Genomic DNA, 25,745 nt, shown 5'->3' with positions numbered 1-25,745 from the left:
CTCACAGGCTCACAGGCTCACAGGCTCACAGGCTCACAGGCTCACAGAAGGGACAAGTTACAGTCGGAGACAGCAAGACCAGCTAACACCAGAGACAACCACACGGCAAGAGGCAAACGCAAAAACATAAGCAACAGAAACCAAGGCTACTTGGCATCATCAGAGCCCAGTTCTCCTACCACAGCAAGCCCTGGATACCCGAAAAGTAAAATCACCATCTTCAGACCATTTTATGATACAATTCTTGATTTGTATATATTGATTGTTTCTTGTCACCTTACATGGTGGTTTTCTTGATGAGTGTGGGCAAGAATGATTGCAGCACAGTACAAGTAGGGCTTATCAGTCATGTGGAAGCTCAGGGCATTAAAGATGGAGGAGAGATCAGGGGTTCAGGATTCAAGACTGGTCTCAGATGCACAGCAAGTTTGTGAGCAGCCTGAATGACACGAGACCCTGTCTCAACTCCCCACCGCCCCGAACAAAAACAATTTAAGAAAGAATCAGTACTGTCCATCCTTCAGCACATTAAAAGCTGAATGGGCACACTGGATGGAAACAAACGACAAAAACAGAACCATTATGGCTTTTCTGATTGTCCTGACTCCCCATCCTCATCCTGGGTCTCCAACCTGCCAGGCAAGCACTCCTGCAGAAACCTCTACCCCGTATGTTTTTCTTTAGGACATTTCTAGACTTCCAGTTCTGTCTATACTCAAGATGCATTAATATTGGCATGTGGTTTCTGTCTTGGTTGTGTTCATCTCGCAACTAATGGTCCAAACGATTGGTAAGTCAAGGTCATGGTCAGCACCTGGAAGCATGCCAACTGCAAATCTCTTTGTTGCCCTGCTGAAGGCTAAACAAATCAGACTCCCTGCGGTAGTCTCAGGGTCATGGGTTAGAACTTATTTTTATATGCTACTTTTGAAGTCAAGTTTAATGATTTCCATCAATAGTCTAGAAGACATTGATCTAAAGATATTAGTAAAATAATTTGCAAAGAACTACTTAGATTTAAAACTTCTTTTTTTCTTCATTAGAGCTAGGTTAATACTACACAAAGGTTATTCATGGTGTGTTCTGTTCATCTTAATCTGAAGATAGCAAGACCCCATTTATCTCTACGTCTGGAGGGGGTTAACCAGCTCAAGATCTTGAATGAGAGGGGGGAAAAACTCCGTTGAAGAAATTTCCATGTTCAGTATTCGTCGTGAAATGGGTATTCAGGATGGTCACTCCACCTGCCAAGACAACCCCACAAGAGGAAGACAGTTTACTTTAATGTGGCACAGATGTATTACCAGCATCCTTATGTCTTGTTTCTAGTCCTTTCCCTTTGGTTTCCCCTTTTACTTCCTTCTCATTGCCCCTTAAGCCAGTACCTCTCCATGATGATACACACAGTAGGCAGGCATGGAAAAGTTGGTTGTGGATACATCATTTCACTCATAACAAAACAAAATGAGAGACTCCCTGCCTGTACTTGTATTCGAAGTGTTACTGTTTGTAATAATGATGATTCTATCTTGTACTGTTACAATAATGACCATGATGATGATGATGACGGCCCTAATTTTTAAATAACAAATGTGAGACTGTCTACAACAGTCTGGAGTGTGTGTATGTCTATCATGGAATAATAGCCAAGATTTAGCTTTCTGAAAGTACTACCAAAATACAAAACAAACATGGCTCTCCAATGACAGAGGTCAACAAATTAGCATCAGAGAAGAGGCATAGCTCATTACCATTCAAAGACACAGTTTTTGTTTAAATTAATGGAGCTTAATCTTCATATCACTTTGTTGATTTTCTAATTTTTTTCTGAAGAATCAGTCATTTTCCCTTAATATTGTTAAAATTGGTATTAGCATTTCAAATGCAAATCATACAATGCATTAGTAAAAGAAAATCAATAGAATGGTAGATTTAATCTATATTATTTCTTCATTTAATGATTTATTTATTTATTTATTTTATTTATGAGTACACTGTAGCTGTCTTCAGACACACCAGAAGAGGGCATCCAATCTCATTACGGATGGTTGTGAGCCACCATGTGGTTGCTGGGATTTGAACTCAGGACCACTGGAAGAACAGTCAGTGCTCTTAACCGCTGAGCCATCTCTCCAGCCCCATTTAATGATTTTTTTTCAGTAAAAATAACATATCTTCAAGAGCTATTGATTAACTGTGGCTTAGTTTCCAGTAAGATACTATGTGTGCTTGCATTTTCTCATGTGTCCTATGCTTTAATGGCAAGCAGTGTTCTCCCTGGAAAACTCACATTTAGGAGCTGCTTTATTACAGTAATTCAGAAAATCAATACTAGTGCATTCAAAATACTTTCCGACTCATGAAAAGTAGTGAGATCAATTGTGTTCTGACTCTATGCATTTATCTTAATGGGTGCTGCCTAACACATTGCTTAAAGAGAAGACCAAATAAAGTTACTGCCAACATTATTTGAGAAATCAAAAGGAGTAACAGGAAACAAGGAACAAAATATATGCATACATATATACATTTGGCTGTGTAAGACACACTAGTTTTAATTTAAAAGGTCTGCAGTGTTTAGGCAACAGTGTCTTGGGTGAGCTTGACAATCACTATACATGGTATGATGGTTGTATATGCTCAGCTCAGGAAGTGGCATGATTAGAAGGTGTGGCCCTGTTGGAGTAGGTGTGGCCCTGTTGGAGTAGGTGTGTCACTGTGGGTGTGGGCTATAAGACCCTCATCCTAGCTGCCCAGAAGGCTGTCTTCCACTAGGGTCCTTTAGATGAAGACGTAGAACTCAGCTCCACCTGCACCATGCCTGCCTGGATGCTGCCATGCTTGCCTTGATGATAATGGACTGAATCTCTGAACCTGTAAGCCAGCCCCAGCTAAATGTTGTCCTTACAAGAGTTGCCTTGGTCATGGTGTCTATTCACAGCAGTAAAACCCTAAGACACATGGTGTGATAAAATCTCATAGAAAAAATAGCTGATAGGTAGAGCTTGAAGCTCTGAATCATATTTTCTAGACTTACTTCATTATTTGTATGTGTATAGGTGTTTTGGCTTCATATATTTCTATGCACCACATGCATGCCTAGTACCTGGCGAAGCCAGAAGAGAGTGTCAGAATCCTGAGAACTGAAGTCACAGATGATTATTAGCCACCATGTAGATGCTGAGAATTGAACCCAGGTCCTCTTAGACACTGAGTCATCTCTCCAGCTCTATTCATTTATGCATTTATTTTTGAAAGAAGTCTTCAAAATGTCTTCAATACATATTTCTGGCTGGCTTGGAACTCACCGGATAGAACAAGCTAGCCTTGAACTCAAAGAAATCCACCTGGTTCTGCCTCCTGAAGGGTGAAATTTAAGGTATGTGCCACCATGCTCAGTTTAGTTAGTTAGTTTTATTTTTGAGTATTGTGTGGGTGTGAACTTACGTGCACTACACGCCTTTGAGGACCAGTAACTCCCTCAGAACTGAAGTTATTGGTGATTGTGAGCTGCCTGATATGGATGCTGGGAACTGAACCCTGGTCTTCTAAAGAGCATCAAGTACTCTTAACCACTGAGCTATCTTCCCAGCCCCAAGACTCTGAATCTTACAGGCAAGAAAGTATTTGACTTAAACTCTAGGTTCTTGGTTCACAACCGGATACTCTTTCTACTATTTCATAAGCAGGCCTCTCTCAAAATTTTTCTTTTTAAGGAATTTGCTCCAACTTGTGTATTGTTTTGATTTTTAATTAGATGTAAACAGTGTTATTTCAGAATTTGTGTTGTCGCTCTACCAAGTGTAGCATGAAGGGTAATTCTCCTTGTCTCCATGCCATGCCTTTACCTAAGTGGCAGACATTCACCAAAGCCTGTCTAATACTCAGCACACTCTGCTCATGCCTCATCCTGGTGTTTCTATGGGCACAGGTAAGGGTTCACAGGAGCCTTATTGTTAACATGTGACAAGCTCTCCCTGATTAGCGTTCCTAGGACACTTACATGAGCAGTTCCACATAGCGGATGTTTTTATTCAAGGCTTCAATGTTCTTCATTTCTTCTTCGGTGAGAGAAAAGTCAAAGATCTAAATAGCGGAGATAGAAGACAGAACATTTGTGAGGATGAATCAGAGAGTGGAGACAGTAAGTGAGAGCCTCAGCTAAGGCCCTTTGTAAAACAGCCAGCATCTCTGTGAGTGTCTGAGAGAGCTGGGCTCCTGTATGTGTGCATGCGGGGTGCATCAAAGAGGAGGGTGGGGGACAGCTTGATCTTCTGTTCTGACCTTTGCCCTGAAAGCAGTTTTGCTTGGGGCTAGTCAAACTTACCAAAGAGTATGCATTTAAAACATCTACTGTCCCACATGTGAAGAGTTCTGATTTTTTTAAACACTGGATTTTAAAAATTCTAGACTATTGCCTTACACACTGAAAAAAAAATAGCCTTTAATCTGCTTATTCTTCTCATTTGCATCTCCCTGATAGCTGAGAATGCTGAACATTTCTTTGTTTCTTGCCCATTTGGGTTCCTCTGTTGAGAATTCTCTGTTTAGCTTTCTACCTGGTTTTGTTTGGTTGTTCGTTTTAAGTTGGGTTATTTGGTTTGTTCATGTCTAATTTCTTAAGTTCTTTATATGTTTTGAATTTAGCCCTCTTTCAGATGTGAAGTTGGTGAAGATCTCTTCCCATTCTGTGGGCCGCTATTTTGTCTCATTGGAGTTTCAAGTTTCAAGTGACAGCTCATGCCGGCAAGGCTGTGGACCAAGGGGAATACTTTTCCAGTGCTGGTGGGAATACAAACTTGTACAGCCACTTTGGAAATCAATATGGCAGTTTCTCAGAAAATTGGAAATTGACCTACCTCAAGACCCAGCTCTACCACTCCAGGACATATACCCAAAGGCCACTCGATCCTTTCATAAGGATGTTTGCTCAACTATGTTCATAGCAGTTTTATTTGTAATAGTCAGAAACTAAAAACAACCTAGATGTCCCTCAACTGAAGAATAGATAAAGAAAATGTGGTACATTTACACAGTGCAGTATTCCTTAGCTGTTAGAAACAATGACATCATGAAATTTCCAGGCAAACGGATAGAACTAGAACAAAAGTCATTCTAGGTGAGGTAACTCAGTCCCAGAAAGACACACTTGGTATATACCAGTTATAAGTGGATATTAGCTGTAAAGTAAATGACAATCATGCTACAGTCCACAGACCCAGACAAGGTAAGTAACAGAGGGCTTAAAAGAGGAGGGGCACAAGAATCTCCCTGGGAAGGGGAAATAGATTTCCAATGACTGACTAAGGGAGAGTGAGGTTAGGACCCAGAGGGACCAGAAGTGTGAAGGGAGAAAATACTGGGAAAAATGACTGGAATTGGGGGGCATCCCAGGGGCGAGGTGGAACTAGCACAATGGAAATGTCATGGAATCTATGAGAGAAACCGTAGCTAAGACTCTTAGTGATGGTGGACACAGAGCCTAAACCAGCCATCTTCTGTAACCAGGCAAGGCCTCAAGGAGAGGGATGAGGACAACAACCCAGCCACAAAATTTTCGACCTACAGATTTTCCTGCCTGTGCTGGGACCAGAGCCTAGCAGAATTGTCCTCAAAGAGATCAGAGAGACTTCATCCAGCAACGGATGGGAGCAGATGCAGAGTCTCACAGCCAAACAGGAGGAGATCCTTGAGTTCTATTGACAAAGGAGAGAAAGGATCGGAGGAGCCAGAGGGATCAAGGATGCACTAGGAGAACACAGCTCACAGAATCAACTGACTGGAACTCATGAGAATTTGAATCAATCAGGGAGCCTGTATAGGTCTGACCTAGATCCTCGGCATGTGTTATGGGTGAGTAGCTTGGTGTTCTTACAGAAATCCTAACAGTGGGAGTGAGGGCTATCCTTGACTCCTTTCCCTACTTGTGAGATCCTTTTTCTACTTCGGGGATGCCTTGTCCAGCTTTGATGTGATGGTAGGTGCCTAGTCTTATTGTAGCTTGTTGTGTCGTGTCTGGTTAATGTCCCTGGGAGGACTGCTCTTCTCTAAAGGGAGGAAAAGGGTTTGTTCTGGGGGAGATGGGAGGCATGGGGAGAAGGGTTGTGGGGAAGGGACGGCAAACTGTGGTTGGGATACACTGTATGAGAGAAGAATTTTTAAAAAGAATAAGCTTGCTTATTATGTTAATAATAATAATGTCTTGCTTTGTAGCTCAAGCTGGTCTGGAACATGCTAGCTATCTCAGGCTGGTCTCTGCCTCACAATCTTCCTGTCAGCCTCCTGGGATCACAGGTGTGCAACTCTTTCAGTCTCTCTCGCCATTCAAGACATCTTTCTAGGGGTTTGTTACCATTATTTTCTCTCTGTGTTTCTCACATTCATTCATTTAGTGTGTATATGTGTACATGTTGCTATTCACGTGGAGGTCAGAGGATGACTTGTAGGAATTGGTTCTCTCCTACCATGTGGCTTCTCAGGATTGGACGTTTGCTTGTTTTTGTTTTTTTGAGACAGGGTTTCTCTGTGTAACCCTGGCTATCCTGGAACTTAGTCTGTAGACCAAGCTGTCTTCAAACACAGAGATCTCCCCGTCTCTGCCTCCTGAGTACAGAGATTAAAAGTGTGGGCTACCATGAGTACCTCCTATGAGTTCTTTTGTAGCCCTGGCTGTCCTGGAGCTCACTCTGTAGACCAGGCTAGCCTCGAACTCTCGAACTCAGAAATCCGCCTGCCTCTGCCTCCCAAGTGCTGGGATTAAAGGCGTGTGCGACCACCGCCCGGCTCTATGAGTTCTTTTTTAAGCGATGAAAGTTTTGGCAACAGTGCCTCTAGCCATTGAACCATCTTGCTAGCCTGTTTTTATTTTTTTCCTAGCTTTTATACTTTGTTTATGTTCTCATTTTATAATTATTCTGTAATAGCATTTAAAATCTTTATCTTCCCTTAAAACCTATATAGTTTATCTGTTTATAATTTGTAATTATGTAAGCAGTCTGTAAATCTATGCTCTTTGTAAAACGGCAGTATTATAGGATAATAGACACGTATGGGAGGAAAAGTGGGCGGTCCCTCTTCACTCACTACCCACCTTTGCTCTCGTTCTAGGTACTAAACATGTTAGGAAAACACAGTGTACAGATGGGACATAGCTACCTTCCTTTACTTACGTATTGGTGGTCTTCGTGATCTGTTTTGTGAAGACCTGGAGGTAACATTTGTTATTCATTTACCTCTCACAGGATCTGTTAAACACACTTACTTAATTGATCCTCTATAGATCATTTCTAACTATTCTTTTCAGAGAATTCTTTTCTTTGATTATTAATTATCCAGATGTTGAAGTTTGATTTCCCAACACCCATGTGCTAGCTTACAACCATCTATAACTCCAATTCTAGGGGATCTGGCATCCGCAGGCACCAGGCGTGAATATAGAGCATGTATGAGCATGGAGGCAAAACACTGACATATATAAAATAGAATAAAAAAAATCTAAAAATTTAAAAATTTTAATTACATAAACCAAGCACTAAACAAACTAATAGCTCAAAAGGGGGTCCTTCTATGGATTTACTTTTTGCTCACGGTGAGCCAGTCTCTCCTCTGTGCCTCTACTGTGGATCCTAGTGACAAACTGCAGTAGATCTTATGGGATCACAGATTTCAAGAAATCAATAATAAGAGAAGATTTGAAGATTTATTCTAATTATAGATGCAATATTTCCCAAATAAGGATAAGACCAAGTTAAAAATTCTACTTTGGCAAGTGTATTAACATATCAATATATCTCTATATCTATAAATATCTATTTCTATATCTAATTTGAAGAAAAGAACAGCCAAAATTAAAGTACCTTTTCAGATGAATATTATTCTTTCCAGGATCATTCTACAAAAGACTCTATGAAATACAGGCTGCTGCACTGCGCTATCATGTTCATTTGTCAAGTGTCTTTTTTAAAAACCAGCACTGATTCTGTTTCTTCTGGGAGTCAGTATGCATAAGTAACTGGAACCTGAATTTTCTGTGAATCAAATACGTCCACTTATTTTTATAAATTTTGGCTTTTAACTGAAGATGAATTTCCAAATTCTCCCTTTCTGTGTTGTTTCTAACCACTAATTTTCCTTGTTCAGTGTGGTTTGAATTTTTCATAGTCTCTTTTATTTCATGGCACAAATTATCTTGCGTGAGTGGAGATTTCATACTATAAAATTAAATTAACTGCCAGGTAATCATGCTGGTAACCTCGGAACTTGAAGGTGGCGGGGAAGCTTCAGGAATTCAAAGCGATTCTTAGCTACACAGAAGGTTTGAGGACAATGTGGACTGCATTGGACCCTCTCAGAAAACACATAAACCACCCACACTCTTGCTTTTCTTCTCAAAGCCTCCGTATCATATAGTTTCCCGTCAGAGCAAATGTTCCAAGAGGGAGAGCATGTCAACTAGACTAAATGTGGCTGAAAGCCGTGACCCCACAAGGACTGAGAACGAAGTTCCCGATCTGCGGTCTGCTCACGCATAAGTCCCTGGTGACTCTGAGAAAAGCTGCCCACATAGACCGCCAGGGTGAGAGTTCGGTTTTAATGGGTCTAAAATAAAATGAGAAGTGAATTGAGAGGAGATCTCCTTTCCAAGAGGTTGCCTGTAAACAGGAAGAGAGCAGTGGAAACGGCCAGAGAAAGTCTACGTTGGCTTTAGTCTACAAGTCTGTCTGGAGTCTGTCTGTTGATGGGGGTTACACAGGCAGAGGAGTGCTCAGCATGCAGGATGCAGAACATTCTCCAGGGGTGTCAGAGCAGACAGCACCATCTTTTCACATGTCCAAAGGTAGTTCTCTTACCTGAAAGTTTTCTTTGATCCTTTCGGGGGTAACGCTTTTAGGAATGACAACTATCCCTCGCTGGATGGTGAAACGCAACACGATTTGAGCCTGTGTCTTGTTGTACTTTTTCCCCAGTGAGGTTAGGAGTTCGTCATTTAACAAGGGTGGAGAAGATACATTCACCCTTCAGGGTGGGGCAGTGGGGAAGGAAGAAAGGAAAACCCATGTCATCTTTAGATGGACGGCAAGAATTCATCAGTCACCTGCTAATGTTCTTCACTGGTCACTGCCACGACACTCAAGTCACCTCTAACTTCTCTGAGTGTAACAAATCATGGAATGAAGCGGTGCTCTAGCACGAGAAGATGAAGAGAGGCAGGTGGGTGGGGCTGATGCAGAGGACACATAATAGAAATGTATATAATATATATAATATGTATATATACATGTTCATGCATACACACACACACACACACACACACACACAAGTTCTCTCTCTCTCTTCACATGAGCACCTGTGGGGTGAAGAATCTAACAATTTGAAGTAGACATAGAGGGAAAGGCAAAAAGACCAGAATAGAAGAAAGTAGCTCAACTCTTGAAATTGGGGTAGACATTTTCCTAAAGCAACTTGTTTCTATCAAAGGTATTGCCACTGTGTACCAAATTCAACAACTTAAAAGCTTTCAGAGCACGACTGCAGAAACTCTGTCCAGTAATGTCACAACATCTACTGAGTGTTTCTTACATATTAGGCAGCCATAGGAAATGCCATACATGAGTGTAATCAATACGTAAACCCCTCAGTAAGGAAGGCATCACGAGTTTTCATGTTTACAGAGATCTTGACATGAGCAGGCCATTTCTTGAAGATCTCACAGCCAAAGACAGTCTCCCACTCAGCTAATTCACACTGGTTTTGTGCCCTAGCCACATAGAAAGAGACATTTCTTGATGAGAATACAGAATCACTTACCATGATGGGTTGCGACAGGTCCCTAAGGGGCTATAGGCGACAATGACGATGTCGTGCTGCTGGCAGAATTTCAAGAGCTTTGCCTGGGTGAAATACGGGTGGCACTCCACCTGTGTGGTTCCATGAGAGAAGAGAACAAAGATAAGGCCTATCATCAAGAGCAGTTTCACATAGCTTTGAAAGCGTTATTCAGGTGCTGTCGAGAGGACACAGTGGGTAAAAGCACATGCCATCAGGTCTTGTGACCTGACTTCCAATCCCTGGGATACACATAGTGGAAAGATAAAACCAACTTCTGAAAGTTGACCTCTGGTTTCCACACACATTGTGTGGTACACACACACACACACACACACACACGCAAATAAAAACACAATGGAAAAACTCAAAACCACACATAAAAATAGCTATCCAGAAAGGCTGAACAGTGGGCACTGGTTGATTCATTGATGCTCTATCCATTGCTTAGAAGAGTGTTGTTAAAACACACGAAACCAAAGTTTGGTAGGTTTTTTTTTTAATAGTATTTGTTTTAGTTTTATTTTATGTATGTGCATGTTCTGCCTCACATACATGTGTGGGCACCACATGTGTGCAGCGGTGCCTGTGGAGGCCAGAAGACAGTGTCACGCCCCCTAGAACTAGAGCTGCAGATGATTGTGAGCTGCAGTGTGGTGCTGAGACTCGAACCTGGGTCCTCTGCAGGTCTGATTGGAATGTGTTACACGTGATAGAACATCATATTTAAATCAGACTTTCTCTTACAGTGAGACAAACATTTTCCCTAACTTTCATACTCCTGGGAATATTTTCCTGTGAATTCCCATCTGTTTACTTTGCTTATTTTCTGTTAAGTCTTAGAGGTCTTTTTATTTTCTCTGATCAAGTATTTTGATTCACTTGTATTAGTCTTTTAATCCATAAATATATGGATTCTCTTATTGTATTAAAAAGCCCCGTCACTTTCTATTATTCCATGCTGTTTGTTTCTAGCAGTGTTTTCCTCAATTCTATAGACTTAACCCTGGACTGTGTGCACACTACATGAGCGTGCCACGATTTGGCTGCAACCCAGTCCTCTTTCCAGTATTTTTACATCAATCCAAGTTTTCTTTGTGACTTTTCCATGGCTTCCTTTTGTATACAAAGCTAAGTTCTTCTACTGTATTTACAAATGATTTCTTCTTTTTAACCTTGGTGTGTGCTGTTTCCGTAAAGCTCTTTTAAAAAAAAAAGATTTATGTATTTATTATATATGAATACATTGTAGCTGTCTTCAGACACACCGGAAGAGGGCATCAGATCTCATTACAGATGGTTGTGAGCCACCATGTGGTTGCTGGGACTTGAACTCAGGACCGCTGGAAGTGCAGTCAGTGCTCTTAACCACTGAGCCATCTCTCCAGCCCCGTAAAGCTCTTCTTGTTTCTAGAGAGCCGGCCATTGTCCTCAGACTTCTGAAAGATTCATGCTTTCCCACTATGTTTGTGTGGTTTCATTTTTATTATACCTTTTTTAAAATTATGTTTGTTTGTTTTGTGTTTTTTGGTTTTGGTGGTTGTTTGTTTGTTTGTTTGTTTGTTTTGAGACAGGGTTTCACTCTATAGCATCAAGGCAGGCCTTGAACTATGATATAGCTTGGACTGGCATCTGACTTGCTCCATGACCCAGGGTAACCTTGTATTGGGCCCTTTTTCTTAAGGGATGTGAAATGAAAGACGTTAGAAGGTTGGTTTAGAGTCTTGAACTATGGTTTCTGTGGAGCACCTAAAAGACTTCGTGCTACAAAACCCAGGAGCCTTGTTAGCATTTGAAAGTTCTACTGGCTGAGAATGTCATAAAGTTATTGTTTCTAATAGCTGAGTAGTATTCTATTGTGTAAATGTACCACATTTTCTGTATCTATTCCTCTGTTGGACATCTGGGTTCTTTCCAACTTCTGGCTATTATAAATAAGGCTGCTATGAACATAGTGGAGCATGTGTCCTTGTTATATGTTAGAGCATCTTCTGGGTATATGCCCAGGAGTTGTGTAGCTGGTTCCTTCATGAAATTCGAAGGCAAATGGATGGAACTAGAAAATATCATCCTGAGTGAGGTAACCTTGTCACAAAAGAACACACATGGCAAAAAGAACACACATAGTAAAAAGCTCAGAATACCCACGATACAACTTACAGACTATATGAAGCTCAAAAAGGAAGACCAAAGTGTGGATGCTTTAGTCCTACTTAGAAGGTGGAACAAAATAATCACAAGAGGCAAAGGGAGGGAGAGACTTGGGAGGGAGAGAGGAGGGGGAGAGAAAAAAGGGGGCAAGACTAGGTGTGGGAGGAGATGGGGGAAATGTACAGAGGGTCAGGAAATTGAACAGAAGTGTATAGCAGTGGGGAATGGGAAACTGGGGGTAGCCACCAGAAAGTTGCAGATGCCAGGAAAGCAAGAGGCTCCCAGGAGTCAATGGGGATGGCATTAGCTAAAATACCCAACAAAGGGGAGAGAAAACCTGTAGAGACAATATCCAGAGGTTAGGCACAGCCCCCAGTTGAGGGATGGGACCATCCACCCATCTCAAAAATATTAACCCAGAATTGCTCCTGTCTAAAGGAAATGCAGGAACAAAGAGTGGAGCAGAGACTGAAGGAAAGGCCATCCAGAGACTGCCCCACCTTGGGATCCGTCCCATATGCAGACACCAAACCCAGGCACTATTGCTGATGCCAAGAAGTGCTTGCTGACAGGAGCTTGATATAGCTGTCTCCTGAGAGGCTCTGCCAGAGCCTGATCAATACAGATTCGGATGCTTGCTGCCAACCATCGTACTGAGAGCACAGGGACCCCAAAGAAGGAATTAGGAGAAAGACTGAAGGAGCTGAAGGGATTTGCAACCCCATAGGAAGAACAACAATATCAACCATCCAGACTCCCCAGAGCTCCCAAGGACTAAACCATCAACCAAAGAGTACACATGGAGGGACTCATGGCTCCAGATACATATGCAGCAGAGAATAGCCTTATCTGACATCAATGGGAGGGGAGGCCCTTGGTCCTGTGAAGGCTTGATGCCCCAGCATAGGGGAATTCTAGGGCAGTGACGCAGGAGTGGGTGCACAGGTGGGTGGGGGAGCACCCTCATAGAAACAGTGGGGAGAGGAATGGAATAGGGGGTTTCAGAGGGGAAACCAGGAAGGGAGATAACATCTGAAATGTAAATAAATAAAATAACCAATAAAAACAATTTAAAAATAGTTCTACTGAGCTAAAAGCTCATGGCAAATCTCTTGCTGACCATGTAGGTGACCTCGGGCACCACCAAGACCAACAAAACTTTGCCACAGATATGGGGAAGGACCCTCATACCCGTAAAGGGAATGCCCCAGACCCAGTTCCCTTATGGAGCCAAGGACTGATATGCCTGTCCAATACCACAGAAGGCACAGCTAACCGGCTACCATAAATATTAATGAAAAAAAATAGATACACTCACAAAGCCAGGCCCAACCATAAATACGATGAATAATAATTTACATCCAGGGAAGAGAAATCTCCCTGAGAATCCCCTTCTTTTTTCTTTCCAGGCAAAAATGAATCACCCGTGATGCCTGCCATTAGAAGTTCTAATCCAGATGGGCCAGAAGTCAGGATCCTCGCCCTTACCCTCACCCCCTACCTTTTCCCAGCTGCACAAGGTTCCCTGAAGCTTGGCAACTGCAAGATCCTGCTTGGAAACTGCAGATAGACTCAAAGCAGTGTACCATATCATCTGAAGAATAGCAAGGAGACCATAACTCAAGCAGTGTACCATATCTTCTGAAGAATAGCAGGTTGCAGTCCTCCTCGCCCCCACGAATAACTAGGGCCTGCCAGTCGGGTCAAGTGGCACCCAGACGTGGGGCTCGAGGCACGGACCCCTCTGGACGGACCCTCATTGAGAGGATGTGCGCAGGACATCAAGATTAAGCGAGACAGAGATCAAAACCCGCGACCTGTCATCCACGGAACCAGGTTGATGCTGCCATCAAGAAGACGGTTGAAGTTCATTACCATCAGCCGAAAATTGAAGAGGATCCAGAAGTGACTCTGCAGGAGACTGACACAGCTGCCAGCTCCCCTGCCTCCCCCCCTACGGTCGACCGCTAGACTTCCACGCCCTCCAGAAGGGTTCCTGGTATGCCTGGCTTTGCCCCCGTTTCTCTCGATAGAGAGCTTGGCCTCTTGATCACCACAACAAAAATTGGCTTTTTCCTAAACCAAGGCCGCCCTTGATATGGCCGCTAACATTGGGGAGCCTTCCTTTATGACAATATTACACCCCAAACTGACAAATGGTTGGTAAATTGAACATTTACAAGGGACTAGGATGGCTGTGAGTTAGCCCAATGACGGGATTATTGTAGGTCCACTTCCCAGGGGCCCACCCAATGCAGCCGAAAAGGAGTGCGTGGTGCTGGGAGTGGGTGCAGCCTACATGGCCTAAGGCAGGGCCCTCACCCTCCTTTCACCCACATCGGAGTCCCTTGACGTTGCCCATCGTCGACAGCCTAAAACCTTCAACCATCGATGTGACTAGTCTCACATCAGTGTTTTGGGGTTGTGAACTTGTCTAAGACCCCCCATAATTAGACATCCAAATTCAAAATTCACATAGTTGGGATTGATCATAAGATGCCTTCTCTAACTAAACAGAGAAGGGGGAGATGCCAGAAGCCAGGACCCTCGCCCTTACCCTCACCCCCTACCTTTCCCCACCTGCACAATGTCCTCTGAAGCGTGGCAACTGCAAGATCCTGCTTAGCAACTGCAGATAGACTCAAAGCAGTGTACCATATCATCTTAAGAATAGCAGGGAGACCATAACTCAAGCAGTGTACCATATCTTCTGAAGAACAGCAGGTAGATCATAATTCAAGGCAGTGTACCGTATAGACCATGACATGTTTCAAGGCACAGGCCAAGAAGATTTTGTACTTTTCCACCATCTGGCCCCTCTTACCCCCTCCCCTTGTGAAACATGCTATAAAAAAGCATTTCATGTTCAAAAATAAATAAATTATTTATTAAAAAAAAAAAAAAATAGTTCTACTGGATATCTCTCCGCACTCAGCAAAAGCCACTGTGATCTACCTGGTTGGTGACTGGCTTGTACTTGAGTCCTGGCTTGTTCAAGATGAGCTCCAGCTGCCTGCGGTTAAAATTAGACACCCCAAGGGATTTCACCAAGCCAGCATCTTTGCAAGCTTCCAATGCCTGTAGGGTAAATGCCAACAGTCAGGAAAGATGCTCTCAGGAGGCAAGAATGAATGTTGCTGTACACACCCACCCCATCCCCAAATAGATGCATATTATAAAAACTAAGACAGAAGAAAACACATTTTGATAGATTCTAATATATGCACATAATAGTAAAATTATTTACAATATCCACTTATAAACACGATCAGTGGAGTGCAGATAAATATTTAACATTCAGCTATCCAGGGCAGAGAAATAACAACCCAGTTTATGGCATTTATCAATTCCTGTGGTGTCAATACCTTATCACTAGGCTGTACTCAAGCTAGCGAAATGACATCCCTGTTCATGGAGCTGGAAAGAGATATGCAGAGTTGGGTTTTTCAAGCTGGTGCAAGCTTTTTTCAACACACCATTGAAAAGGCAATCTCTCCCGCCTCCCCTAGCCCTCCTGCTACAATCTCCACAACATAGCCTGTGGATCTACTTCAGCATTCCCTACTCTGTTACACTGATTCACGTGTTATGTCAATGCCGCACTATACAATTTCTGTAACGATGTAGCAACTCTTAAATCTATTATAACTCCTTCAACTTCTGTTTTAAGTAATGTTTTTAAGTTTGGTTTTGATGGGTCTGGAGAGATAGTTCCTAAAGGACCCAGATTCACTGCCCAGCACCCATGTCACACAGCTAACATCTGCTTGTAACTCCAGCCCCCTACTGGCCTCCGTGGGCCTCCACTGATGGCACATCCCCATGCAAAAACAAATAAAAAATGTTAAAAATTATTCTTTGGAAATTTCATACATGCATACAATGCTCCCTCATCATGTCTCCTTCTTTTCTTTTTTTCTAAGTTCTTCAGGGGCATTGCAGATATTTGCATTTCCATATACATTTTAGCATTAGTTTTTTTTTTCTTATTTCAATGAGTGATTTTAGTTTTTACTAGGATTTACTGAGTCTTTGGACAAGTTTGGTGAGAATTAACATCATAACAAATTGAATAATAGGAGATGTTTTATATTTATGTCTCCATTCATTTAGACCCTTGATTTCTTTTAGTTATACAGCCTAGTTTTTAATGTTGAAAGCTTATGCATATTTTATCAAATTTCTATCTAAATATTTAACATTTTTTTTAAAGATTCAATTTCTAATTGTGTGAGGCTAGTATATGGATTGAATATAGTTGGTTTTATTCCCTTTTTGTCTTATGAATTATTTATACATGTTTATCTGTTCCTAAATATTTGATGTTTTCTCAGATATCTTTTTGTTCTTGGTTTCAGATTTAATTTCAGTTGAATAAGATGGCACACTTTGCTTAACTAGAATACTTATTGAGATATTTTGTGAAGGAGAAAAACCTAATTATGCTACATTTTTCCATGGGTACTAAAAAATCGGAGTTCTATTTTTTGTTTGTTTGTTTTCTTTTTAGGTTTATTCATTTTTATTTATGAATGTGGGTAATTTGCTTTCATATATGTTTTAGCATCACATGTGTGCAGTGTCCCCACAGGCCAGAAGAGGGCATCAGATCCTCTAGAACTGGAGTACTAGATAGTTGTTAGTTACCATATGAGTGTTGGAAGCCAAATCTGGGTCCTCCCCAAGAGCAGCAAGTGCTGTTAGCCACTGAACCGTGTCTCCAGCCCTTTGCTGGATTTGGGTGGAAAGTTCCAAGAGAGTAAATTATGTCAAAAGGTTGACCACACATGAGTCTCATAAATTACACAGATTTTATGTGTAGTTATTTTTCTTAATTAGTAAGAGGCTTTGAAATCTTTAATTACAAATGTGGATTGCAGATTTTCTCCTTTTTGTTGTTTTAGCATAGGCATCATGCCTAAGTTCCTTTCTAGAAGCTGAAATAGTCAAATCAGATTTCTCTGGATTAAGGCTAAACTAATATATCTATTTCTATATGTTTTTTCTATTAACATGCTTCTGTCTTTTTATTTAATATTATTTTATACACACACACACACAAGCATACACATGCATCTGTGTGCACACACATAGTGGGACTTGGTTTTCTGCATTTTGGCAAATTCTACCTTTACATTGAAGTGATTGCACTCCATGTACTCTGTAATTATTGACATCACTACGTCTTCCACATGGGCATTTACCTTCTGATTTATATCATTCATTTCTCTTCTTTCCATGCCTTTCTTTTTCAGTGGATTGTTTTTATTATTCTAATTTATTGATGCACTTACTATATTCTGAGAGGCTTAATTTTTTTTCACCTAGCATTTCTCCTTGATTTGCTGAAACCACATTATAACCATAGTGGGAAATGTGAAAGAAATGTATTGTCTTTTCTATCAAAGGGGTAAATAAGACAAGAAAAACACCAATTTAAAAGATAACTCTGCAAAAATACCACTTAGCAAAAAAAAAAAAAAGTCTCTTCTCAGGTCAGAGTTTTCCTGAAATCAAAATATATGTTCAAATTTACATTCTATGTAAGGCTGGGTCCTGCTTATCAACTGCTCACTAACTTCCGAGTTAGCCAATCACATAAGAATGTGAGGCCGGGCCTGACCACACCCTTCAGATGAGGCACAGGACTCTTTGATCTAGGAATAAAGATGCTATGATTGTTTGCTTGGTTTAGCACCTATGCATCTTTCTGCAGAATGTTTCTAAATTTTCTGCGTTGCTGAAATATCTGAGTGTGTGATTGTTTTCTTGAGGCCCCAGGCCTGTTCCCAGTACCACGTAGCCGTGGGTTTCTTCTTCTTTCTGTCCTTAGCATCTTTCCTTCTTCAAATACCGCCATTTTCTTCCTTCTGTCCTCTTAGCTGGGAATTCTAATTTTATTCTTTATATTGCTTAGCGTTTCCTTTCATATTCAAGTGGTTGTTGTTGTTATCATTTGTTTTGTTTTCTGTTGTTCATACTAAGGGGGTTTTCCTCATTCTGATTCTTTGTTTGTTTGTTTGTTTTTTGTTTTTTTGTTTTTCAAGACAGGGTTTCTCTGTGTAGTCCTGGCTGTTCTGGAACTCACTCTGTAGACCAGGCTGGCCTGGAACTCAGAAATCCACCTGCCTCTGCCTCCCAAGTGCTGGGATTAAAGGCGTGTGCCACCACCGCCCAGGCTAATAAGATTTATTTATTTATTTTATGTATGTGAGTGCACTGTTGCTGTCTTCAGACACACCAGAAGAGGGCATCAGATCTCATTACAGATGGTTGTGAGCCACCATGTGGTTGCGGAGAATTGAACTCAGGACCTCTGGAAGAGCAGTCAGTGCTCTTAACTGCTGAGCCATTTCTCCAGCCCCCCTCATTCTGATTCTTAAATTCTATATTTTTTTTCTAACTAATATGCACTCCCATGTATTTTTAAATGTTTCCTTGTTAGTATCTTTATTTGTTTGCTTAAGTTGGGTCTTTTTGTTTGTTTTTTGCTCTTTATTTGTGTAGCTGATATCTCTTTTTAAGGCCTTTTAAGACAAAAGGCTTCTTGGTCCTCTGTTCTGTTTACATTGGTATATAACTGAGATAAGTTTTCTTCTGAAGTAAATGGGCTGCTACTTTGGACCATGAACTGGTTTTCCCTTCCAGCCAGCCCCTTAGAAGGGAGGACCAGACTCTCAAATTCACCACAACAAAAAAGTAAGTCTATGGTCTCTTGGATACAGGCCATGGCTATCAGAAAACCTTCCAGACAGCTCTGTGGTTTACACCCTCAGCTGTTACCCCCAGAAAGAAATAGAAATCCTTACTTATCCCCATTCTCTTGGCTTTGGATTGGCAGATGGAGCTGGGAGTAAAGGCAGGGAGAGGGAAATTGCTGTGTCAGGGTAAACCTTCAACACTAATCAACCTCCCCTCCCTCACCCCACCTCATCAGGGCAGCATAGAACATCCCTTCCCTGCATACACTCCACAACAGTTTTCTTATGTTCCTGAACCTTCCCACTCATATACTCCCAAGGAAAAGAACCAATGGATGGTCCACAAATGGAACTAGAATAATTTTTAGCTTTACATGGGCTATTTTTAATTTCTTTCAGACATCACATTAATTCTTAAAACCCAATTTTAAACTAGTGAACTATCTCATTTTTTCTTTAAAGTACTATTTTAGTAGAACAAATTATTTCTTTTTCCATTTCTGGTAATTACTGTCTTCAGTATGAATTCTTCACCACCAAGGCTTGCTGTCAAGCCTGATGACCTGAGTACAATTTTCCAGGACCCACATGGTTCCACAAGATATGCTTTAACTTACATAGTATATGTGTACAAACATACACACACAGACACACATGCGCACGCGCACACACACACACACACACACACACACAGAGTTTCAAGATTAAAAGAAAGACTTATTGAACACCTACAAGGAAAGGTTTCATATGTCTGCACCTGTGGCTAGAAACTCTGTTACTTGTTATTGTAACCACTTCCACTTCAGCTGTCAGGGCTTGTGTAGGAATAATAGGAGCCTTAGGTAATAATGCACCTTTTACAATTGCTAGCCACATTTTACAATAGAGGCCCACATGAACTCACCTCCCACGTGGCACACAGATTTGATTTGTAGTATATCACTCGGTTATTTTCATCTACAGGATAAGTTTCCTTTCCAGGCTGTAAAACACAAAACATTTATTTACACTTTAGAATTAAAAATAGATAATTTGAGTTGTCAATAGACCACTATACTGTGACCTTGCAAATCAAGTTTACCAATTTATATACTTTTCTAGTAAATATTATATGTACATATAATATTGTGGCAGCATGTAAAACATATATTTCATAAAATTCTATACCATACTATACATTCCTGAATCTTTTTAATAATATATGATATGTAATTATACAGAATATGATATTTTATAATGGCGGGGGTTCCTGAAAGTGTCACAGCTGTCGGGAAAATGATTCAGGTGAGGTAAGAATGGAACTTGACTCAGCCCAGCTTAGCCGGTGTTGGACTGAACTTCTCGAAGTCTGACATCAGTTGGTTTATTTTCATCATATTTAAGCATCACAATTTTGGAAAAGAAGTTTCCTGATGACAACTCAGTCCCAAGTTTCAACAAACTTAAGATAGATTTACATGGAAACTCTTTACAAGGCACATATGGCTGGCTTCTTCTATAAAGATGGGTTCTGTTAGCTCTGAAGCAATGCTCAAGATACAGGGGGGAGGGTCTAGGATAAACAAAACAAACGTCCTATGGGGTGCGGGTGGAGCCTGGCTCTACAGAAGCAGAAAGTCACCAGCTTGTAAACTATACACTTTCCTGGCATTCCAAGAGGAAGACAGGTAAAAATCTTTTTCCTTTGACGAGCTAAGGCTGTGTGTTTAACTTTCCTGGCTTCTCTGGTGCTTATCTATGTGAACAAGGACCTCTTGCCCTCAGCATCTTCTTGTTTCTAAGTTTTTAAAGAAAAAAATAATGGCCATATTAGAGGACATGATTAAATGCATTATCTCTATGGCTATACCATGGCTAATTATATAGGCATGTATAAGGATAGCTATCATAGGACCAAGGAAAGGGGAAAGCCATAATGGGCATTCAAAGGTCACTTGAAAGATTTTATCTATCTCTTTGTACAAATCCTTAACTTGACCACCAATAATAATAGAAAAATCTGACATATTAAAGCAACACATGCCAAGAAATTGTTGACAACCAAGATTATACTTGACCAACAAATAATCTATAGTGGCTCTATTTTGTAAATCTGTGGTCCTCAATTCACCCATCTCTTGATTAATTTCAGCTAATATTTTGCCCTAATATTAATAGCTTTACTAATCATATAGGCCATCTTTGAGACTTCTCTTTGTATATCAGTAACCATTCCTGTGATTATCAATAAAAGAACATAAAAACAATCTTTAGCATGGCAAACGCCATCAGACTGTCTGCTCTTACAGGTGTGTCTTTTAAGAACCTGACAAAACCCAGAGATTTTACATTGACAAGCTGAGAGTTAATGTACAATACAGTCAGTAAACATAAGAGCAACATTTTGGGGTCTGTGTCCAAGGACACACAAGTATAGTGTTCTTTTTGTTTCCCCAAAGTCTCAGTTTATGAGTTAAAGTCTTGCTGTCTCTCCCCACAAGTTAGCAATAGACTTACTATTCCATCTTGTCTTAGTTAGGGTTTCTATGACAGTGAACAGGCATCATGACCAAAGCAACTCTTATAAAGGAAAACATTTAATTGGGGCTGTCTTACAGTTCAGGAAGAGATAGCAACGCTAGACATGGTTTGAGTATCTGAAACCTCAAAGACCGCCCCCAGCAACATACTTTGTTCAACAAGGTCACATCTAACAGAGACACTCCCTATGGACTTATGGGGGCCATTTTCATACAAACCACCACACATCTCCTTTTGATAAGTTTGTCATCCACTTTCAGATAGTTTATCTGTCTGATGGTCTTTGAGATTTCTTGCCAGATGCATCAAGGTAGGAACGGTGAGATTTTATTTATTTTCTGGAAAGATGTAAACATAATCTTGCCTTGATGTTCAAACATCAGGCACTTTCCATGATTAGTTTTTAGATCTTATTATTTAACAGATACTTTAAACAGGATGATTAGTTTTTAGCTGTAATGGAACTCTTTGAAAGGACATGTATAAGGTCCTATTTGACAAAGTCAAAACTTAAATATAACACAATGCTATTTTTCTAGGTCTTATCCCACACCTAGGGCATGAGTCAGGGAAAGACAGTGTACACATCTGTAGTGAATTTTGAGCATAGATTTCTACATACTTGACAACAGAGAGTATCCCATACACAGAAAACAGTAGTTGCAGATGTCAATCTGATGTTCAATCACCATTAATTATATACTAGCTTGGGATACTGTGAAATTATCCCTTTATGGGACCTGAGATGATGATGCAAGGCTTTAATCCCAACACTTGGGAGATAGAGGCAGCTGAGTCTCTATGAGTTCAAAGCCAGCCTGGTCTACATAGTGTGTTCTAGGCTAGCTAGGGCTGCATAGTAAAACCCTGACTAAAAATCTATCTATCTATCTATCTATCTATCTATCTATCTATCTATCTATCTTTTTAAAAAGATTTAAAAATTCTTTAGATTGTGGGAAACAATGCCTTTAATAGAGACTAGCTCTCTTCAGCCTACTTTAACTTCTTTTCTTGCCAGAGTCTTGATCATTTATTAAACCAAAGGCAAGCATAAAACTTAAAAAAAAAATCTATTTCATTAGCAATGGCCAATAACTTTTAAAGACTTAAAGTTAATGCTATAAAATTTGAGATTTCTAAAATTCAGGGCAATTTTAATTTTGAGCTCAAGACTCTCCTATTGGGGAGCAGGATATTTAGAAGTGCCTGAGAAACAAATGCAGAGCACGAAAGAGAAAAGCTTTCCCAAGAAATCATCAACATTGATACCCAGCTTATATTGTAAATGAAGCAAAGAAACACAAGTGATATCAAAGCTTGACAGCTTCATAGAGCAAGAAGTTGCCTGGTAGCTTCTATTTGTACTACATTTTGTAGACAGTCTGTCTGCTGTAACAGATTTTTAGGCTGTATCAAAATATAATAGGTAAAAACTTCCAAATAACATGATTTTTACTTGATGTTTTTGTTTAACTCCTCTTGGCCTCAAAGGGAGTTTGAGAAATATGTAATTACTGTTTGCATTTATTGGTTGTCCTCCAAATGAAATACTTTTCAAAAATTTTTTTTAAAAAATTACTTCCTGTTTTCAAAATCCATCCCAAGTCTGTTTACACTGTTATTTTTAAAGTTTTGTTATATTATACAAAAATATAAATTTTAAAAATGAAGTTTTGGTAATCATAAATAAAAAAGGAATCTGGGTGGCATCTGGCTCTCATTGCTTGAAAGGTGTAAAATTTTAAAAAAGTCTTCGTTCTTTATGTAAAAGACAAGGTAAGTTTTTCTTATTTTGCTGCTACTCCGAGTACACCATTGATGGATGAGTAATTTGACGAGGCATCAGCAGGGAAAGCATCCATAGTCTTAGTAACAGACAACTCACTACACCAACCCTTTGGGGCAGCTGCCCGCCAACAACCTAAGTCAGGGCTGCTTCTGGCTTTCCCATCCGCAGGTTCTTTCTGCTTGTGTTCTCTGGACACAGAGTGGCCTCCAGTTCACTATTGCTATCATGTTTTAATAGTATTTTTAAAAATTTACCTATTGCAAAGAAAAATCCCTTTAAATAAAGAAATAGTAAAAACTTACATTGGAACCTGTTTTGTGAGTTATCTCTTTGAGCATGAAACCTGTCAGTAAACTGTCTGTATAAACAAACTTGTATTATTATTGCTTTAGGCTTAACCTTGAAACCATGTACAGGAAGCTAAATAAAGCTTACCCTTGTATAATAAATTACATTTGTATTTAGTATGACTACAAGTACAGTTTTGAGAACATTGCAAAATTTGATAATTTTTAAGTGCCAGAAAATTAACCTGCATTTTAAAATGATCTTTAACATTTTACAACAAGTTTGCAGCTTTTGCAAGTATTAGGTTTTTATCATTTTATCCCTGTTGAGTTTGAACCTTAATAATTTGTATTTAAGATTTAATTGAAAAGTCCTTTAGCATCAAAAAAATAAATAAAAATTTAAACCATAAATACACTCTATAGAGAGAGTAGGAACTTTGTTTTCTGACTTGTTCATAGTGTACCATTACAGAATATCAGGGTTAGTTTTTTTTTTAATGACTCAGTTTATCCAAACAGCTAAAGCTTAAATCAACTAAGTTAGCAAAGACAAAGAGACTAGACATCGATCTTTAAGTCAGTTTCTGTTAGCCTGATTTAGGAATTTATAAGCCTTATGTATCATATATAACTTACTTGTCAAACACCTGATGTTTCTTGTTTAAAATTTCCTTGAAGTCAAATGCTGAACAGTTAGCAAAGACTGAAGTAGTTAAATATACATCTTTAAGTCAGGTTTTGTTAAGCTGAGAAGACCTTTATAACTTTAGGAATTTGTCATTATGTAAAAATTCATTCTAATCCAAAGTATTTTGCAGACCTGTTGTGGCCGCCTTAGTCTAAACAGGAGATGACATGACAGACAGGAGGTTCAGCAGGATGGACACCTTTTATATTTATAGGTGCTGCCTATAAATATATTTTTAAACTATTAACCATTTGTTATAAGTGGTTTTTAAACTTTTTTAAAAATTTTATTTATTTTATATATATATGATGAGTACACTGTAGTATCTTCAGACACACCAGAAGAGGGCATCGGATCCCACTACAGATGGTTGTGAGCCATGTGGTCACTCAAGTCAGTCCTCTTAACTGCTGAGCCATCTCTCCAGTCTCATTTGTTAGAAGTTTTAAGCTAGTTTTTGTTATAGATTTTACAGATTTTTTTTCATGTTCAATGAACTTATACATCCTAAGACACAAAGTTTAAAGTTAAAAGATTTTTACGAATGAAAAGTAGAAAAGGCTTAGAGATTTTTTTCATCCACTCATTGCATTATTTTTACGTTTATAACCTTTCTGTAACACTTCTTTTCTTTCAAGTTACACTAGATTACATTGTTAGTGTATCTGTGTCTTTTATGCACAAAGTTATACAAGATGTGAGTTAAAATAGTTATTGGCTGAGAAATGTCTCATAATAAAAGCTGAACACATTGAGTTTAGACTCTGTACAGTCTTTTCTGTGGAGCACATGGAACTATATGTAAAAGATGTGCTCCTTGTCCTTTTGAAGAGCCTCCTGGAAAAGCATCAGGAGAAATCTCTATAGGATTTTTAGATGTCATTTTAGGTAATACCCATGGGGTATTTTCAAAAAGTTTTTTTTTTTTTTTTAAAGGAATATGCTTTGGAACCAAATCCTTAGTAATGACAGACAGGTAAGGATGCATCCAATTTGATAGGTCCCCAGATTCTTTGTAAGTAATTGAGAGTACATTGTTTGGGAAGTTTTAAGCTGAGAGGCTGATGGCAAATTTGTTGTAGAGTAATAATGCATCCTAAATAATTATAAGGTGGTTGTTTTTGTACTTTATCTGGAGCTGTGTTTAAATTTTCTTCTCTTACTTTATTTATGAAAGTTAAACACTTATTTAAGTGTCGATTAGACCAGCAGGAGAGGAGAATGCCCTCCATATGCACAGACCAATCATTACTTTAGGAAGCTTGAACAGCATCGGCTAAGGTACTTAACCTTAGTTACAATTGTTGCTGTACTAAAAGTTGGGCCTGTTTTAATTGTTCTCTGTGAAGGGACTGTTAATCAATCTGCACTGAGTTATTTTCACTGTGAGGGAAAGCAAACAACACACACACAAACACACAAGCAAAATAAAATTAAGCCCTGGGGTAGCAGAGTCCTTGCTCATGCTGCAGGTAGTGGAGTCCCACCCACAACTCTTTGGAATTTGCTCTGCACTACCAGCAACTGGCTGTGGGAAGGGCTAAGTGGAAAGGAATGCAGGCTTTGAGCTCTAGCCAGATCCCTCAGGAGGGTGAGCCCTGAGGTGACTCCATAAGGAAGCCTGACTTTGCCTGCCCTGCCAATAATTACCAATAACTAACTGTGTGTAGCAGAAATCTCTCTCTCTCTCTCTCTCTCTCTCTCTCTCTCTCTCTCTCTCTCTCTCCCTCTCTCTCTCTCTCCCTCTCTTCCTCTCTCCCTCCCTCCCTCCCTCCCTC

At 40.0% G+C, this 25,745-nt stretch overlaps 1 protein-coding gene across 2 annotated transcripts in view; it reads right to left on the bottom strand.

Moving 5' to 3' along the window:
- Window positions 1-228: 228 nt before the first annotated feature.
- The window catches only part of Akr1d1 (aldo-keto reductase family 1 member D1), a 35,785-nt gene continuing 10,268 nt past the window's right edge, over window positions 229-25,745 (bottom strand). For both annotated transcript variants that reach the window (XM_028768442.1, XM_028768443.1), the window contains 6 exons: window positions 19,582-19,659; window positions 14,932-15,054; window positions 9,808-9,917; window positions 8,850-9,015; window positions 4,004-4,086; window positions 229-1,244 (listed from right to left, as the gene is read on the bottom strand). In XM_028768442.1, coding sequence (XP_028624275.1) covers window positions 1,202-1,244; window positions 4,004-4,086; window positions 8,850-9,015; window positions 9,808-9,917; window positions 14,932-15,054; window positions 19,582-19,659 — 603 coding nt within the window. In that variant the 3' untranslated portion in view covers window positions 229-1,201. The remainder of the gene's footprint in view (window positions 1,245-4,003; window positions 4,087-8,849; window positions 9,016-9,807; window positions 9,918-14,931; window positions 15,055-19,581; window positions 19,660-25,745) is intronic.

The sequence above is a fragment of the Grammomys surdaster genome, unplaced genomic scaffold, assembly GCF_004785775.1.
Source record: "Grammomys surdaster isolate TR1022 unplaced genomic scaffold, NIH_TR_1.0 186, whole genome shotgun sequence".
Taxonomy (NCBI): domain Eukaryota; kingdom Metazoa; phylum Chordata; class Mammalia; order Rodentia; family Muridae; genus Grammomys; species Grammomys surdaster.
This window is presented reverse-complemented; position numbering and strand designations above follow the sequence as displayed.